The sequence below is a fragment of the Lontra canadensis genome, unplaced genomic scaffold (assembly GCF_010015895.1).
Source record: "Lontra canadensis isolate GAN:19392208 unplaced genomic scaffold, GSC_riverotter_1.0 scaffold56, whole genome shotgun sequence".
Lineage (NCBI taxonomy): Eukaryota > Metazoa > Chordata > Mammalia > Carnivora > Mustelidae > Lontra > Lontra canadensis.
Window position 1 is genome coordinate 8,269,822 of NW_022631050.1, and position 18,681 is coordinate 8,288,502.

The 18,681-nt window shown below is 40.4% G+C and overlaps 1 protein-coding gene across 1 annotated transcript; it reads left to right on the plus strand.

Annotated features, from left to right (window-relative positions):
- The first annotated feature begins 111 nt into the window (after positions 1–111).
- On the plus strand, positions 112–18,092 carry DNAJB11 (DnaJ heat shock protein family (Hsp40) member B11). The gene is made up of 10 exons (XM_032875588.1): positions 112–380; positions 2,993–3,149; positions 7,706–7,803; positions 9,518–9,650; positions 13,410–13,552; positions 14,329–14,411; positions 15,076–15,133; positions 16,265–16,376; positions 17,069–17,228; positions 17,999–18,092. Exons 1-10 carry the CDS (start codon positions 313–315, stop codon positions 18,061–18,063), a joined length of 1,077 nt encoding a protein of 358 aa, XP_032731479.1. The 5' UTR covers positions 112–312; the 3' UTR covers positions 18,064–18,092.
- The last annotated feature ends 589 nt before the right edge of the window (positions 18,093–18,681 follow it).

Genomic DNA, 18,681 nt, shown 5'->3' on the forward strand with positions numbered 1-18,681 from the left:
AACTGGCCGCCCGCGCCGCCTCGGAGGTGAAGTGTACTGCGCCGATTGGCGGTGAGGCGCCGGCCGCGTGTGATGTCCCGAGCAGCGATTGGCTCTCGCCTGCTGGGGGCTTCTCTCACAGGGACTCCGGACTCCCGGGAAGTAGACTGGCAGAGGAGGGGGCGAGCTAGCTGTCGCGGCGGACCGAGGAGGAGAGCCCGGTGGGAGGCGGCCTCTCTGCGCCGGGTGGGCTGGTGAGCCGACGCGGCGGCGGCGGAGGCTGTGAGGAGCGCGTGGGCTAGGGACCGGCACAGAGGCCGGCACCGAGAAACCATGGCCCCGCAGAACCTGGGCACCTTCTGCCTGTTGCTGCTCTACCTCCTCGGGGCCGTGATCGCCGGGTGAGGAACAGGCACCCGCGGGCACGGGGCCCGTGAGTCTGTCAGTCTTGGCTGGGGATGAGGGAGCATTGCCAGACTGAGGGAGTAGAGAGGGGCGTTGCTGAGGTGAGGCGGTGGGGGCAGAAGAATGGGTCCTGTGGGCCAGGCTCGCGGGGGGTGGACAGGAGAGCAGTGGATGGCACGAGTGAGGGGGCTTAGGTCCAGAGGCCCCTGGAGCTAGATTTGCCCCAAAGAGTGGGATTTGGATGCACAGCCAGACACACCGTGGGGGTGGGGTTGCTGCTGAGCTGTGGAAGAGGGCCCTACAATGTATAGCCTGCAGCCAGCCACTGAGGGGGCTGACATTAAAGTGGGTGGGTTATGAATGCGAGGCTGAGTGAGGAAGTAGGAACAGACAGAGAAACCATGCTGGGACTGAAGGAAATTGGATTGAGGGAGCAAGGCAGACTCTTTGGAGAGTTCTTGTACTTCCCGGTTTCTTGAGATAATTCATCCTAAGCTGTCATCATGCTTCACTGTCTCTCTTTGTGGTATCTTCTTGAGAAGCTTTATGATCTTAGGACGGGAAGAGCATTTCACCAACAGGTAGTGAGCCATTCAAGACCATACATCCCCAACCCACTTATGAATTCTGTGCCTCTTAAGGAACCACCTAAAGTCTTATCTGTAGCATGAAGATAATAAGGTGCCCCCTGTATGGAGTAGGACCAACTGAACTCTTAAGGATCCTTCCAACCCTTTAGATCCATGGTATTAAAGCCTGGTGACCACAGGATACGATATGCCAGGCTCATGTTTTAGAGTGTGGGACATCTTAGCTTCTAACAATTCGTAAGTTTCTCTAACTGGAGGAGATGCTGGTTAGCAAAACTTTAAAGTGCTTGTTATTTCTTGAAAGTTTTTTTCCCTGTACATATATGCTTACATTTACTGTCATTTTTTTCTTGTAAAGCATTTTAAGTTGCTAAAAAAATTAGTTTCTTCTAGGTAATGCTCTTTTGTTTTTCTTAGTATGTTTTTGTTAGTACTTCACTTAAAGCAACACATATCCCAAGATGTTTAAACAAAATGTCAGTATGAATTTGCTAATTCTATAGCTTTAAATGCCAACCTTTTTTTTGGTGGGGGGGAGAAGTCTTTTGGGAACTATAATATTGATGCTGAACTATGCCAGCCATCTTCTCCCTGATTTTTCTGGGCTGTTACTTAGCCATTTTTATATTAAGCATATTCTAAGTAAGCCTCATTCTTTAAAAAGCTCTTTTGTTATTAATTTTAGTGAACCTTTTTATTTATTTAATGCTTGTCTCAAGAGATCTCTGGGGCGTTTGCAGATTTTTGGGGAGAGGATAAAGCATCTAATTATTTTTCATGGAATCCCTTGGGGGGGGGGGTGATAATTTTTCAGACTTATACCTGAAATGATTAAATGACTTTCCAAAATGGGACCAAGAGCTTATGAAATAATTTGTTCAATGTTCTGACTTGTTCTCCTAGCACCCCAGTGCATTTTATCCCCATTGCGTTTTAAAATCACCATCGCTACTACATTAGCATGTCCATTGTGAACAACTTTCCCATCCCCTGTGTTGAGAAATGCATTTTCAGAATAAATTTTGATGGCTAAACTGACTCTGGCAAAAGGAGTAGGTTTCTGTGATCATGCTTAATTATTCATTTCATTCAACGATTATTTTTTTGGTGTCTTCTATAGGCTGTAGTCCCTGCTCTGAAAATTTATTATAGTCTGTTCCATCCATTGGCCCTTCTTGCAAAGATTCCTTTTATAGTTAATTTGGTTCCAGCATAGTCCCTTGCCAGGAGGTCAGCGAATCTGTACTTTATCTCCTAGCTCTTGCCATATGTATATTTGTAGCTGCTGAGACTTTAGGCTCTTGCATATGGGCTTCAGCAGCTGTCTGTAATTAAGACTTGACCCAGACAAACCAGTATAACCACTAGCAGTGACACCAAGATTGATATTTTCTCTCACTTTTAGCAAAATAACACCACAATTCATATATCCAAATGGATGTTATTCTTTCTTCAGGGTTCTTACTGGATTTTGGCTTAACCTCTATGGTAACCTCTCAAGTTAATTTCAGTCACTTTATGTTTAACATTCCAAACAAAGCTACTATTAGAACATTTATGTGATGGAATCTTTTTGAATAAAGAAAATCATCTTTTGGTTTTTATTTGACCTTTGGAAACAGCCAGAAGTCATTTAAGTCACTAATAGAGGGAAGGGAAGAGGAGAATGTTAATTTGATTATGTGGTTTTTGGTTGAAAATAACTTGTGGCCATAAGTAAAATAGTTTTCTTGCCTGAAGATAGTTCTAAGAGAAGTGTACCACAGATGTTTTGAATAATTCTAGCCAAGTTCAAAAAGTGCATAGCCTCTCATTGTGACTATTTCAATATATAAGACTCATCACAAATTCTGATGTGTTCTCTTTTTAGTCCTGCTTTTTTGTGTGTCACATGTATACCTTCATTTTCATACTCTTTGCTCATATACAAACCTAAATGTAAAGGAAAAAATTTGGCTTTTAAAAATGTAATGTATAACTCTTTAATGAAGTACCCTCTCCCCCTCCCTATTCCCCAGGCGAGATTTCTATAAGATCTTAGGGGTACCTCGAAGTGCCTCTATAAAAGACATTAAAAAGGCCTACAGGAAACTAGCCCTACAGCTTCATCCTGACCGGAACCCTGATGATCCTCGAGCTCAGGAGAAATTCCAGGATCTAGGTGCTGCTTATGAGGTGAGTCAGGAAAAAGGATGAAGTATGAATAAAACCTATGGATAGAGAAAAGTCAGCATAACACAAAGTAACACTCCTTTCTTTCAGGTCACTTCTTTTTAAAAAGAGACAATAGATAAAAATAAAAGTAGTGCTTACTGCTATATTGTATATTAAGGTTAGTATATGCTATTTCCTATTTTTTTTTCATACTAGTTTTTGTTTGATTAAGGAGATCCAGGTGAAAAACATGAAAAAAAGAAAGAAAGAAAGATTGGTAGGTTAATGAGTAGATTGATCATCATTCAATCAGTTTGGGAGCTAGAGCCAGAAATAGAAACAAAATTTAAATGAGGTTTGTAAATCCACATGCATACATGGAGCAGACGCATGACATGCAGGGCAGTTATAAGGTAAAACGTGACAGTGAACATTCTGCCTCCATGTTCGGAATCAACAGGGATTGTTGAGGACTGTGACAAACTGAAGCCTTCTTGCCCATTTTCAAGGGGACAGCTGTTACTGAAACCCAGCCAGTTTTTGCCATGTACAAATGGAAACAGTGTTGCCAGATCATGTAATTTTTTAAGAGAAGTGGAAATCCAGATTTTTGTGTAATTCTTTTGATTGGAAAATGTTGGTGACTGATTCAATATTAAAATTTCTTTTTTGTGCAGATCAAACAAAACAGCTACAGTTTATAATTTGCAGCCTCTAATCAGGAGACGTAGATGCTTTTATCAGTATCATCTCATTTAATCTGCACTAGGATACCATGAAATATAGCAGAGCTGGGCATATTCTTATTCCCATTTTTTATTCCATTGTTAATTACACCAAGGAATATTTTTTGAATGCTTAATAAGTTACTTATTATTTGGAAAATTGTTGTACACAGATTCGTTCAACACTATGGTGAAAAAATTTTACAAATAAGTTCTAATAATCTTTCATCTATTAGGAGGAAGCTATTTTTCATACGTGGCAATTCACTTTTCCTCTAGAAATAGATTAAGAGATCCGGGTGGGGGAGGGGTTTCAGCCTTAATGAGATATAATTGACAAATAAAATGATAACATCTTTAATGATTTGATATATGTGTACATTGTGAAAGGACTCTTCCCATGTAATTAACTAACACATCTAGCACCTCACTTATTTGTTTCTTTTTATGGTGAGAACATTTAAACTCTGCTTTCTTAGCAGATTTCAGTTTTTATATTACAGTGTTATCACTCTAGTGAGAACACTCCCATTTTCTAAAAGGGCACAGGAAAAACTAATTTAACTCTGAAAGTTATGGAGCTAAAACTTCTGAATTCAAGTTAAATCCCTGGATAGAGAGAAGGCTGGAACAAAATCTGAAAAATATTTTAGTAGTGGGAAAAACCCCAAAGGTAAGGGATCCCAAAGCCTAGATTAAAGAATCCACTGAACTAAAACAGTGATTTATACCCAGGAGAAACCTAAATCTAATGGGGCCCCCCTTTCTTCTATTGACACCTTCAGGGCTCCTATAGGACTGGAATTCCTAACCTAGGTCCCACAAATAAATTTGAGAGTATTGGTGGACTCTTTTAAATTCTATGTAACATTTTGGTTCTTCTTGATAATATGGATTCCCTATTTTGCACTGTTTTCCCATAAATATTTCCTTTTTTTACTAGGAACCCAATAGTCCAAAATAATTTTTAGGGAAGCTGTTGCTAAGAATTTGTCATGTTCTTTAAAGAGGCTACCATGTTGGGGCATCTGGGTGGCTTAGTTGTTTGAGCATCCGGCTCTTGATTTCAGCTCAGGTCATGATTTCAGGGTCATGGGATCGAGACCTGCATCAGGCTTCATGCTGAATGTGGAGCCTGCTTGGGATTCTCTCTCTCCCTCACCCTCTGCCTTTCACCCACCACTCTCATGTCCACTCATTCTCTCTGTGTGTCTTTTAAAAAAACAAAAACCTTAGAGTCTACCATGTTCTTAAGCGACAACCTAAGCAGGCTATATATAAATCATTTATGAGGTTGCAGTTTATTTAACTCTAAGAACCTTTCTAGTCACTAGTTCAAATTTTCTTTTTTCTTTGTATCACTCACTTCATTGCCTTTGGTCCTTCGATAAATTAGTGTTCACAAATCAAAATCCCGGTTAAGTTGAAGAGTCTTCTGTGAATACAAATCTGTCTTCTCTACTGAACTGGGATTACTGCTGGCATCTTAATTAGTTGAGACTCTGGGTTGATTGGCCAATCATCTAAGAACCTTTATTTTCTTTTGAAAATAAAATAGTTTCCAAGACCATGGAATAAAATCACTTTCCTTGGACAGAAAAAAAAAACTGAGGAGGAAGTGAATTATAATAGATAACTTTAAGGATAGTTTTGTGGGGGGGGGGGCAGTTACTCCAGAAGTCTGCTGTCCATAAAAAGACTGACTCTAAAATAGTCTTTGGGGGTTTTGTTTTTGTGTGTGTGGCTTTTTTTTTTTTTAAAGATTTTATTTATTTGTCAGAGAGAGAGCATAAGCAGGGGGAACAGCAGAGGCAGAGGGAGAAGCAGGCTCCCTGCTGAGCAAGGAGGCTGACGTGGGACTCAATCCCAGGACCCTGGGATCATGAACCGAAGACAGATGCTTAACCGACAGCCATCCAGATGTCCCTGTTGGGGGTTTTGAAGTGGTATTTCTTATAGACCCAAATGTGGGGTTCATTTCTTTGTCCAGATAAAACCACAGGAGACTTGAAAGTAAAAATATTGGAAGTCCAGATCACATGATAATAAGAGTTGTCTTTTTTGTTTGTTTGTTTTTTAAGTTTGCCCATTTCTACTTCCCTGAAATAGCTAATTTTTTTAAGGATATTTACTAAAACATTCCTTTCATGTGAACTGTCATAGTACCTTTAGTCAACTACTCTGGTCACTTCTGAACTAACCCATATGTCTTTGCTCTTAAGAATGTTTTCTCTTGGGGTGCCTGGGTGGCTTAGTCAGTTAACTGGCTTCCTTCAGTTCAGTTCATGGTTGGGATGGAGCCCCGAGTCGGGCTCCCTGATCGGCAGAGAACCTGCTTCTCCCTCTCCCTCTGCTGTAACTCCTGCCTACTCATGCTTTCTATCTCTCTGTCAAATAAATACAATCTTAAAAAAAAAAAAAAAGAATGCTCTCTCTCTCAGGATGCCTGGGTGGCTCAGTTGGTTAAGCGTCTGCCTCTGGCTTAGGGCATGATCCCAGGGTCCTAGGATTGAGTCCCACGTTGGGCTCCTTGCTTGGCGAGGAGCCTACTTCTCCCTCTGCCTGCCACTCCCCCTGCTTGTGCTCACTGGTTCTCTCTCTCTCTCTCTCTCTCTGATAAATAAATAAATAAAATCTTAAAAAAAAAAATAGAATGTTCTCTCTCATACACTCAATTTCTTGTAACATGTCAGATAAATTTAGAAAAAGAAAATTTTTGCAGTGGCTTCTCACACATCACTCAGCCCGTAGCCAAAGTGTGTCCTGTTTATATATGCCAGGCAGGTCTTCCGTTTCTTTTGCTGAGTCAACAAGTCCCATCTACTTCCAGCCTCTCTTTCCCTGAGCCAGTGCAAGTATGGGTTTGAAATAACTTTCCTCTTCAATCTGCTGTCTAAATATTTCGATTCAAAATAACAAAGGAGGTATAAAATTATTTAGTTGTCAAAATTATATGTGTGGGTATACTTCAGATTTCTCTACATAGGTGGGAAGCTTTTTTTTTTTTTTTTGGCAAGTTGAAAGCAGATTTTATAAAGTATGGAAGCTTACTTTGTTTTTATATTCTTCAGTATTATAAATGGAATGGGCCCAATCTTTTCAAGCTGTGAAATAATCCTTGAGCAGTCTTCATAGAGCAGCGGTTTCTTTGTTGTTTTACTCTGTAATTCAGACTCAGAAGTTTACAAACTTAAACATATATGTGGCAGACAGCATTCTTCTACAAAAGGATTTCTACATAACCCCCAAATGGAAAAGGGATAATGGAAATATAGTAGTATAGACCTTTCGGAAGGGACTGTCATTTGATTCCCTTGACCTGTCAGTCTTCTAATGTGTGTGGAGGGGAGGCACATATATGGTGTGGACATGTAGACCTGGACAGATTTTAAGGCTGTCCCATTTTGCTGCTGCTATCACTAATGACAATCTGTCATAGTCCTATCCTAATCTATGGTTCAGAGATCTACTGTGTCATAGAGGTGAACAGCACAACCACAAGAATCGAACCGCATGGGAAATAAACCTGAGGAATTCATCTCACCTCTTTTCTGTTTGTTGCCCTCCCCTTTACCCCCACATTGCTAATCTCAGATATGATTTTTATGTGACTAGGCCAATTTTGGTAAAGACATGAGTTGAGCACTGTGAAATTCCAAAATGAACAGTGCACCAAATAATTTAGTCTGCTGGAGAAAATATATACTTGCCTTAATACCATATCAAATGAAAACTGCATTCCACAAAAATCATAGAGACAGTATCAGTCTAAAAATATAGCATAAATACAAATGTACCTTAATTGCATATAACCAACTCATGATCTTTTCCTCTGCTGGCTTTTGTCCCCAGGTTTTGTCAGATAGTGAGAAACGGAAACAATATGATACTTACGGTGAAGAGGGATTAAAAGATGGTCATCAGAGCTCCCACGGAGACATTTTTTCACAGTAAGTAATTTGCCTATCTGCAAAGTTAGTATCTGAGAGTGGATCACTGGATGATTATTGAAGATTTATCCTTGCTCCCTTGTTCAGAAGCTTTTGATGAAGATTAAAATTCAACTGATTCTTGACCAAGAGGTCAGTCATCCTCCTCCCTGTGGGAATGCACTCTTCTATTTTCATAAAGCTCCAAAATAGGTAGCCCCGAAAGTGCTGTCCATGCAGCTCACTGTGTCAATCACATTGACCCTGACGATGTTGGGGGCCCTGTGTGTTGGAAACCAGTATGTGTTGTCTCTTCTCTTAGAATCTGCAAACTGTTAATGCACAAAGTTATTCTCATAAGCAGAGTGAGGGAAATCCCTACTCCCGTACCCAGAACTGCCTCCTCTTCATTCTGTCAACAAGAGAGGGGTATCTATGGTAATCAGCATTGGTGGAAGGAATTAGGGTAGGGGCTCTTTATCTCCTTTTGCACATCACTTTCTGGGAGTGCTAAATGGCTGGAATAATCCACACCTTTCTCTCACTCTCTTTGAACCCCTCTTTATTGAATTTCTATATGCCCTGATGATGCCATGTAAGATCTTAATCTGGGGTTTCAAATCAAGTTATAAACAAAAAAAAAGTTTGAGTATGCATTCCTATGGGGAGAGGGTTTATTGCTTTCTTCTTAAAAGGGTTTTGTGAACCCTTTCCCAAAGAAAGTTAAGAATCATTCTTGCATACAGTAGTTTACCCCATTTAGTATTTGGGGGTAACTGTAGATTTTTCAGGACTTGTGAAGGTATGTGAGTGGTATGATTAGGAAATCCTTCTCTTCCCCAGGATTGATTTGGTTGTGTTAGCCTACTAGGAAAGTGTCCTGTTCCCCTTGGCTATTAGAAGTGATACCAGAAGGAGAAAGCTGCCATCTGCAGCAACTACCTCCTGTCCCCGGACCCTGTAAATCCTCCCTGTCTGTTTTTGTTTAAGATTCAGGGAATCTATTCACCAAGATTAGTTGGTGGGTGGGAGGGAGTTACCTAGCTGTCATCACTTGCTAATATCTGAGGCTTCTTAGCATCAAAAATTAATGTTAAGATTAGAACACCTGTACATTTGAAGGTCATTGTTTGTATTAATTCAAAGTGATGTTTTTGTTACTTAGAAAAATTGATTTAGGTTTTGTAGAGAACAGAGCTTCCTTTTTCTTAAGGTCCAGCATTCTACTAAGGCTGATGCTTTTTTAGCTTATTTAATTATGTACCCAAGAGTTTTATATAGAACAGTAGCTTCTTTAACTAGAGCTAGTTTCTAAATATACAAAGTGAATGCTAAAAATGTTCAAAATTACCATTAGAGTCAGCATCATCTGAGTTTATAAATACTATGCCCTTTTTCAGTAAGTCCATTATATCCTGATATTCCTCCATATTAAAACAAATTATTATTTTCGTGATTAACCCAACTTTGAATTCATTGGCACACTGTATTTATGCACTATGCTATATGTCTGGATAATATTTATTAAAAGGAAAATTTTTTTGTGGCGGGGGCAATATAGTTGATATTGTATAAATTAAAAATTGTGTATGATGTATGACTCCAATGTATTAAAAATGTCCGGTTTTATACAATATGTTGGTAGGAGACAGTATTGTATCCATGTGAAGAAAAGTAAATAATTGCAGATACGAGCTCTGCTTTCTTTTCCTGATGATTTTACACTTATCCACAGCTTCTTTGGAGATTTTGGTTTCATGTTTGGAGGAACCCCTCGTCAGCAAGACCGAAATATTCCAAGAGGCAGTGATATCATTGTAGATCTAGAAGTCACTTTGGAAGAAGTATATGCAGGAAATTTTGTGGAAGTAAGTTCAAACAATACAGCTATTCATACTAACTCCCAGAACTTGTTCTTTTGACCAAAAATAAGGAGTTTCTGAGTACCTTCTCTGTCTTCTGGGAGTCGGGGGAGTGACCAGATGTACCGAGTTGAGTTAATCATAATCGTCAATCGTCGGTTCATGATGCACACAGCTCTTGTTTCATGAACTCGTCGCCCAGCCCAAGAACTAACTACAAGAAGACCACCACTCTTATCTGTCCTGTGCTCCCTCCCGCTTCCATCCCTCCGCCTCCCTTCAGAGCTAGCTGCCCTCCTGAGTTTGGTCTTTATCGTTCCCTTGTTACACTTGTCTGTTTGTTGTATTACATGTGTATGAATACCTGAATAATATGTCGTTGTGTTTTCATTGTTTTTGACCTTGTAAAAATGGTATCACACCATACCTTACCTCCTGGGACTGGCTTCTTTCACTGTTATGTTACCAAGGTTGGTGCCTGTTGCTGTCACTGTAATTCTGCTGAACATTATCTTATTGTGAATTTTATTCTATCAGTAAGCATGTAGGTTATTTCCACGGTGGTTTTTCTTTTTTCCACTTCCTCACAGTGCTGTTATGAACTTGTACGTACATCTAAGTACATGTGAGCAAGAATTTCTCTTGGATGTATATATGGAAGAGTGAAATTGCTGGGGAATCTGAACTAGTGTGATGTGTACAAGATGATTCTGTATTGTTTTCTCCATTGATGACTACCAGCACTTCCATCAGCAGTTCATGAGATCCTGCAGACCTTCTGCCCCTCTAAAACGGAATTATTAGACTTTTCAGTTTTTGCCCATCAAGTGGGCAGAGATGTTATGTCATTGTGGTCTTGATTTGTATTTTCTTAGTTCATAATTAGGATAAACATCTTCATATGTTAAGTGGCCATATTTGTTTCCTCTCTTGTGAAATGTCTGTTCATATTTTGCCCATATATTTTTTTTTTGCCCTTATTGATTTCTAAGAATAGTTTATTCTTACTATTAACCTTTGTTGGCTAGAGGTAACCAATCAGTTTGTAACTTGTGTTTCCATTATATTGAAGATTTATTTAAAATGAACAGAAGTAGTTAATTTTAACGTGGCCAAATTTATCAGTCTTTACTTTTATGGTTAGTTTTTGTATCTTGTTTAAGAAATTCTTTCTGGGGGATGCCTGGGTGGCTTAGTTGGTTAAGTGACTGCCTTTGGTTCAGGTCATGATCCTGGAGTCCTGGGATCAAGTCCCGAATCAGGCTCCCTGCTTGGCAGGGAGTCTGCTTCTCCCTCTGGCCCTCCCCACTCATGTGCTCTCTCTTTCACCCTCTCATTCTCTCTCTCTCAAATAAATAAATAAAATCTTAAAAAAAAAAAAAAATTCTTTTCTGCCCTAAAATCAGAAAACAGGTCACTTATATTTTCTACTAAAACTTTGGGATCTTTTCATTTGAGGTTATTCATCTCTTTTTAGTTCTGGAAAATTTATCTCTGTTATTTTTTCAAATACATAATCCTCTTTGTTGGCATTTCTCCTTCTATCTGCTCGTAACTTTCTTATAAATATAAAACCAAACAAACAAAAAACCCATTCTAGTTCTTTAGCCTTCTCTGCTTCCTTCTAGGAGAGTGCCTTATTTTGGACTTTTGCCTCACTATAGTCTTCAACTATGTCTATCCTAATAATATCCCATTGGCTGTTTTTTTATTTCAATTCACGTTTTTATACATAACAACTGTACTGGATCCTTACATTATTGCTAATGTCTTTCCTTATCTCCTTAAATATTACCATGCTTATTTTAAATTCTTGGCTTGTCTTCTCTAATACATTTGCTTAAAATATATGTTTTATCCAGTTTGTTGTCTTTTCTGCAAGTGGAGGGTATATAGTTGGACTCCTCAAGTGTCTAAATTTTTTTTGACCTTTGAGCTTGCATTTCCCCCATGGGTGTCAGCAAGTCTCTTTCCCTGGTAGAGCATCTTGAGGCAAACCTTTTTGTAGTGGTTTTAACTGTGTTTTATTTGTCTATGTTCTTGAAGGTTTTTTTGTTTTTTTTGGTTTTGTTTGGTGTCTGGGGTCTGTTGTTTTGGAAGAGGGGGGCCAAACAGTGCTTGTCCCAAGGCAGTTCAAGAGAGAGATGAGAGCAGAACTTCAACTACTTTTCTCTAGCATCTCCGCAGTGGCCCCCACTAGCTGCTGCCCGAAGCTGTAGCCGCTACACTGTACACATGCCTGTTCCAAACAGCCTTCCATCTCTGGAATTTTCTAACCAATTGTGTGTTATAATTGTTTCCTGAAATCCGTGTTTTCTTTTAGTTTTTAGAGGATTTTGGAGGAGATAGCCAGTAGCCCATGCTTACGTACCAGCTTGACAGGAAGCATTCTCATTAGTTGTGCTTTTGCTCCGAGTAGTTGAAAGAAGACTGGATAGTTACAGAGGGTGCACGGGCTTCCGATACAGTGCTTCGGTCTGAAAGCAGGGGGAGGGGCACTGAGTATTCGGGACATCTCTCCTTCAAAAGCAAGATAGGTTGTTGAGGTGGGAGAAGGCGGTGAGCCTAATGAACTCCCTTGTTCCCTCCAGACATGTTGTCTGCAGTCATTACTAATACCCTGTGTACATCACTCTTCACAGTTAGCGCATCCCTAACAAAAATCCAGTTGTTGTAAAGGATGTCTGCCTTGCCATTTAAATGACCCATGGAAAATTCTTTTTCAAGGAAAAATGACCTTGAAGAAAGCATGGTAATTAAAAGCACAGACTTCAGAGCTAGACTGCCCGATTTCAAATACTGGCTCTGCCATATATTAGTTACATGACCTTGGTCATGTTCCTGAACCTTTCTGTGCCTTCATTACTTCCCTTATAAAACGGAGACCATATCGGTATCTACTTCATGAGGTTGATGCAAGGATCAAGCAAGTTCATGTATGTAAAAGTGATCAGAGCATGGTTTGGCACAGAGTAAGTGTCATAGAGTGTCTGCTCTAATTACTGTTGCCATTTATTCCATTGACCTAGGCTTTCATGTATTTGTGGGCTGTAGGGGGCTTTCCTCCCGAGCGTCTGTGTCATCCTGCTGTGTGAACATGTGCCTTATGATTAGGTGTCTGACTGATGAAACAGGCAAAACCTGGAATACGGTTCTTCATGTGTCTGGGTTCCCACGTACCTTGAGGGAGCAGTGTGTCTGGTTGCAGGCAGCGACAAAGAGATGATCATTGTGTCCCTCACATATTCAGTATCTGATGTGAGATAGTAGTGGGCAACTGTCCTAAATTGAGTTGCCTGAAACAAGGAAGTGTTTTCATTAGATTTATCATAGCTAATGGTATGGTGGCAGCCAATACCAGCTTTTCAAGGCCATGGTTGTTCTCCAGGGGTTGTGCTTTGCATGGCTCAGATTTCTTAAAAGATAGTAATTATGTGAACTGCTTCAACTCAGTGGTGTTTAGTTGTGCCTTAGAAATACTGATATCATCCACCTCATTTTTCAGTTCTCTTCTTTCTTAATCCCCTCTCTCTCCTCCAGCTTCAGACGTGGAGTCGTTTAAGTATCCGTTTGCTTCATTCTTGCATGGGATGGGGGCTGATTTGTAACTCCACAAAGGCTTCTTTCAGCATTAGGTCTCCCTGGGGGATAGCTTGCCAGAGAAGGGAACATTCCAGCCCCAGCACCTGTGCAGCCCTGATCAGCTGAGGAAACCGGAGGCTCTTTTATAGGGAGAGAAGCTGATGTTGTTTATGTACTTCTTAGGTAGTTCGAAACAAACCTGTGGCAAGGCAGGCTCCGGGCAAACGAAAATGCAACTGCCGGCAAGAGATGCGGACTACCCAGCTGGGCCCCGGGCGTTTCCAGATGACCCAGGAGGTGGTCTGTGATGAGTGCCCTAACGTCAAGTAAGTAAGCACGTCAAGTAAGGTCAAGTGAGCACCTTCTCTGTTCCACCAAGAGACACTCATCCTCTCACTTGTCTCATAAAATGCTTGTGGTCCATACCGAGATTTTTTCCCTATCTCCCGACACCCTCCTTTCTCTCTTTTTCACATTCCACCAAAGGATAGAGAAAAGACATGTACCTTTTTATTTTTCCCAAAAGTATGTCTCCTATATCTCCTTCTGTATTTCTGAACTAATAAGCTGTGCCTTTTATCTCTGAATATACTTAGCAAATATTGTTACATTTTTCCTACTTGGAATAGTAGAGCAGTCACATATATCCAGCTAACACTGCAGATGAGAGAAGTACTATTTGCTGATTATGTCATAAACATAACTATTTAATTGACTGTGTATTATATATATATCAAAACTAGATCGGTTCTTTGTGGGATCAGGAAAAATATTAGATAGGATAAACTTTGCTTCTGATTCCTGTCCTTCCAGATGGAAATTTATGTAAGAGTGAGTAGTTTTCTCTATTATTGATCACTCAGCTTAAAGTAATCAGTCTACTGCAGGCTTCTTTGGAGGCAACAGCCACAAGATTGTATAATAAATAGTAGTTTTGCCCTGGCTTTTGGCATGTAGGAGATATAAATAGATCTCAGATGGCTCAACTAGAGGCATGGAATAGTCTTTCAAGAAACAACTCTGATAGAACAGAAAAAATTAATTATGAGTGTGTGGAGTTTGGTTTGTATTTTCATTTTTTTCTTTTTAAATCCTATTTCAGACTAGTGAATGAAGAACGAACACTGGAGGTAGAAATAGAACCTGGGGTGAGAGATGGCATGGAGTACCCCTTTATTGGAGAAGGTGAAACGCTGATATTGATGTTTTACTGTCATAATTCTGTGTTCTCTGTGTGCTTGTGAATACCAGCCACCCCCAGCTCACATCATATCCTAATGGCCACGTAGTAAATGCACATATCATTTCCAACACTCTCCAGTCAGTTTTAGGGCGCAGAAAGCCTTTCATGGCCTTCCTGGATGTCCACATTAAACCATAGCACTACAGATTATCTTTAGAATACCACGGCCAAAAGTTAACTACCTGGTAACTTTTTATCTAGTAGTCTAAGTTATTTCAAAATTTAGGGTGTTCAGACCCTAATGGATTAATTTTAACTCAGCAGTGAAAGAAGATATGTAGCTCTGGTTGGCATTAATCAAAGGCTCTCAGACCTCCCCTTTGAGGTTTCTGAAAGAAAAGAAGCTTTAAGACTTTAGGTTCAAGAAATCAGTGAATCTTTCTTTGTTTAGGAAACAGGTCAAGTTATTTATTGCTGTGCCTGAGATACAGGTGATCTTCACTAATAATCCAAAACTTGATATAACCAGTTAGAGACACTGCTCTCACAGATAGACTCGATAGACCACACCTAAGATAGTGGCTTTAAAAAATTCTCCTAAACTGCAGATAGATTTGCAGCATGCACAATGTGCGACTTAAATGTGCCATCATTTCTTCGAACTAGGTGAGCCTCACGTGGATGGAGAGCCAGGGGACCTGCGGTTCCGAATCAAAGTTGTCAAGTAAGTGATCAGATTTTGGAGACCTTCTCTTTAGCCCCTGCTTTTCAGATGAGTTGCATTAGGATAGAGACAAATGGATAGCCACCGGGACACTGTTAGAGTTTACTCTCTGTCCATGCCCTTCATACCCTAAACGATCGTTTGTAACTCTACAACAATACTGAAAATTTGCGGTTGTGGCTGAGGATTGAGCTGTTAACATATTTACTCAGGACCTACAAAACCAAAAGATGTTGGAAGGAAAAACTGGTAAGACAAGTAAGGAGTTGTAAAAGAGAGGCAAACACAAATGCGACTCAAGGAGACCCGAGATTTTGACTGAGGAAGCATGGCACCATACAAGGATGGAAGACTTGGGTTAGAAAGTACCTTCTATGACATAATCTGCAGCTTCTCTTTAGCATGAAGTGCTGGTTATGTACGAATTTTGCCCGGGACTCCAGCTTTCTGGTTTTTTATTTCCTGTTACCACCTTGAGAAGCAGTGATACCTCTGCTTCTAAGGACTTATTGAAACAAGTTTCCCATGTAAATATGGAGAAATGGGCCCTCACTGCCTAGGACTTTCCCCAGCTTCCTTACATACTTTATCTTTCTCACATCTTCCCAGAGAAACTTGAACATGTGCTATTCCCTGAATAAATATGGTACCAGTAAATAAATAAATAAATAAATAAAAATAAATGTGGTACCTTCTTAGGTCCTGGTCTTTGCCAGAATTCCCTCGTACCCCAACTCCCCCACACCCCTCCCCCATTTCTACTGTATCTGCGTCTCTATAGCCGACCTGGCCTTGAGCCCAGCTCTGGAGACCTTCGCAAACCTGTTCCTGATGCCCATCGCCCAGTCCTCACTGCCATAAGTTGTCTTTCTCTTTTCTGTAATCTAATTACTCCTACTTTTACTTATGTGCTCTGCCTTCTCCTGATTTATAAGCTCCTTAAGCTTAGGATTTAATAAATCTTAGAGAACTTTGTAGTTTCGATTAATACTATACACAAAGGAATATCTAATAAATGTTTATTGTTTGAAAGAGTGGTATTCATCCTTTCCACAGATTTTTCTAAAACATTTTTGAATGCTTTCCAAAGAAAGATGGAAAGTTTTGATTTTTACCTTGTTCTGTTTTTAGACACCCAATATTCGAAAGGAGAGGAGATGATTTATACACAAATGTGACAATCTCACTAGTGGAGTCTCTGGTGGGCTTTGATATGGATATTACTCACTTGGATGGCCACAAGGTAAACACACCAATTTTCCTGCTTCCTGTCCTTTTAAAACCTTCATGTGGGTGGTTTGGGGATACGTGTTTGATTTCTCTTTTTATTTTGAAAACGTATTTCTTTGGCTTGCAGTGTCCTAGTGATGTTTCCCTTGTCACTTCATCTTTAATGCTGTGCTGAGTTGTGACAGGAGCTCTGGACACCAGTGCTCACTAGAAGCCGTGTGTTGTATTTCAAGAGTCCTAGTCCAGTCCCATACCCTTTTGCTTTCTTTCTTTCTTTTTTTTTTTTTTTAATATTTTATTTATTTATTTGACAAGCAGAGATCACAAGTAGGCAGAGAGGCAGGCAGAGTGAGAAGGGGAAAGCAGGTTCGCCACTGAGCAGAGAGGCTGATGTGGGGCTCGATCCCAGGACCCTGGGATTATGACCTGAGCTGAAGGCAGAGGCTTCAACCCACTGAACCACCCAGGTGCCCCATCTTTTTTAAAAAATTTTTTAAAATAAAGATTGTATTTATTTATTTGAGGAAAGAGGCATAGATCGCTAGAGAGAGCATGAGTGAGGAGGAGAGAGAGAAGCAGGCCTCCCGCTGAGCAGGGAGTCTGACGTGGGGCCTGATCCCAGGACCCTGAGCTCATTATCTGAGTTGAAGGCAGATGCTCGACAAAGTGAGCCACTCAGGTGCCCCCTACCCTTTTGCTTTCTAGGTACATATTTCCCGGGATAAGATCACCAGACCAGGAGCCAAGCTATGGAAGAAAGGAGAAGGGCTCCCCAACTTTGACAACAACAACATCAAGGGCTCTTTGATAATCACTTTTGATGTGGATTTTCCAAAAGAACAGTTAACAGAGGAAGCAAGAGAAGGTGAGCAGTCTAATGAGAGAGAGAACATGTGTGCGCATGTGTGTATGTCTGTGGTATGTGACTATGAGAACAGTGGTTAAAGAGGACGGGTAACAAAAACAAAACCCTCCAGGGACATCAGACAGCAAACACAGGACCAGAAAATGAACTTGACTTCCTGTAAAGGAGATATACAGAATTCTTCTGTCACTGTTTTACAAAGAGCTGTATGAGCTGGGCTTTGAAACCGAGGATGTGTGAATGTGAATGCATGTGAATTGGAATCATATAAAAAAATTAGCTGGACCAAACCATAAAGGGAAGTATCAGGTAGACATTAGCAGGGCTAGAGGCTCAGAGGGGTGGCGTCAGCAAGGGCTGCTTGAGGCAAGGGCCTGCTGGTGCATCCTAATTAGGAAGAGGAAGGAGAGTGGTGAAAGAGGTCAAAACTGAAAAGAGGACAAAGAAGAAGGAACAGAAGATCACTGAAGAGCTTTACTTCCTTTTTGATGGCCTCTCCTCATTTCTCATTGGATAGGGTTTTGTGGGATATGTGTGTGGTCTGTGTGCCTGAGAGACAGAAAGAGACAAGGGGCAGTCTTGGACATACATGTGCCTGTGGGGGGTTGAGGGGATCCACATGCAATAGACTTGAACATGGGTAGTTATTTGTTTAATTTGGATCCACAGTTGTCGTACAGCCTTTTGTGAGCTTTCCCATGAAACCTGCTCTTTAAACTCTACAGAAATCACCTTTTATTGATGGAATCACTTGTTCCCTCTTTTTTCAGGCATCAAACAGCTACTGAACCAAGGATCAGTGCAGAAGGTATACAATGGACTGCAAGGGTATTAAGAGTGAATAAAATTGGACTTTGTTTAAAATAAGTGAATCAGCGATATTTATTATCTACAGGGGTTTTTTTTGTGTCTGTTTTTGTTCTTATTTTCAATATGCAAGTTTGGCTTAATTTTTTTTTCCTAATGATCGTCATGAGATGAATAAGAGGGCTTAAGAATTTGTCCATTTGTGTTCAGAAAAGGCTGGCCAGCAAAAGGTTTAATAATACCTCTCCCTTTGGGGATTTAATGTTTGGTGCTGCTGCCTGAGTTTCAAGAATTAAAGCCGCAAGAGGACTCCAAGAGCAAAAGAAACACAATATAAAGGGTTGGGGTTAATTGTTAGCTATTTCATTCAAAATGACAACTGGAGAAGTCTGTTTTTAAATACATTTTGTTGCTATTTTCTTCTTGACTCGTTTCTTGTTGGTTTAGCTACCTTGTTGTCCTTCCATCTCCATCTGATCACTTTCCCTTGATCTGCCCAGCGTCCCCCTGGCTTCCTGTGGCTAGTTGGGTTGTCCTCCCATCAGGCAAGATGGACACATAAGTCTGCAAAAGGGTGGTAATGATCCATTCCCCATGGCCAAGTAAACACACACGGTATCTTCTAGAAAGGAACTTGAAGGAACTG

Bases quoted from the DNA above. Each gene is read 5' to 3' on its own strand.
- DNAJB11 (XM_032875588.1), top strand. From the start codon at position 313: ATGGCCCCGCAGAACCTGGGCACCTTCTGCCTGTTGCTGCTCTACCTC. The intron at 7,804-9,517 runs GTAAGTAATTTG...ACTTATCCACAG, and splicing joins CACGGAGACATTTTTTCACA to CTTCTTTGGAGATTTTGGTT. The intron at 14,412-15,075 runs GTGAAACGCTGA...TCTTCGAACTAG, and splicing joins GTACCCCTTTATTGGAGAAG to GTGAGCCTCACGTGGATGGA.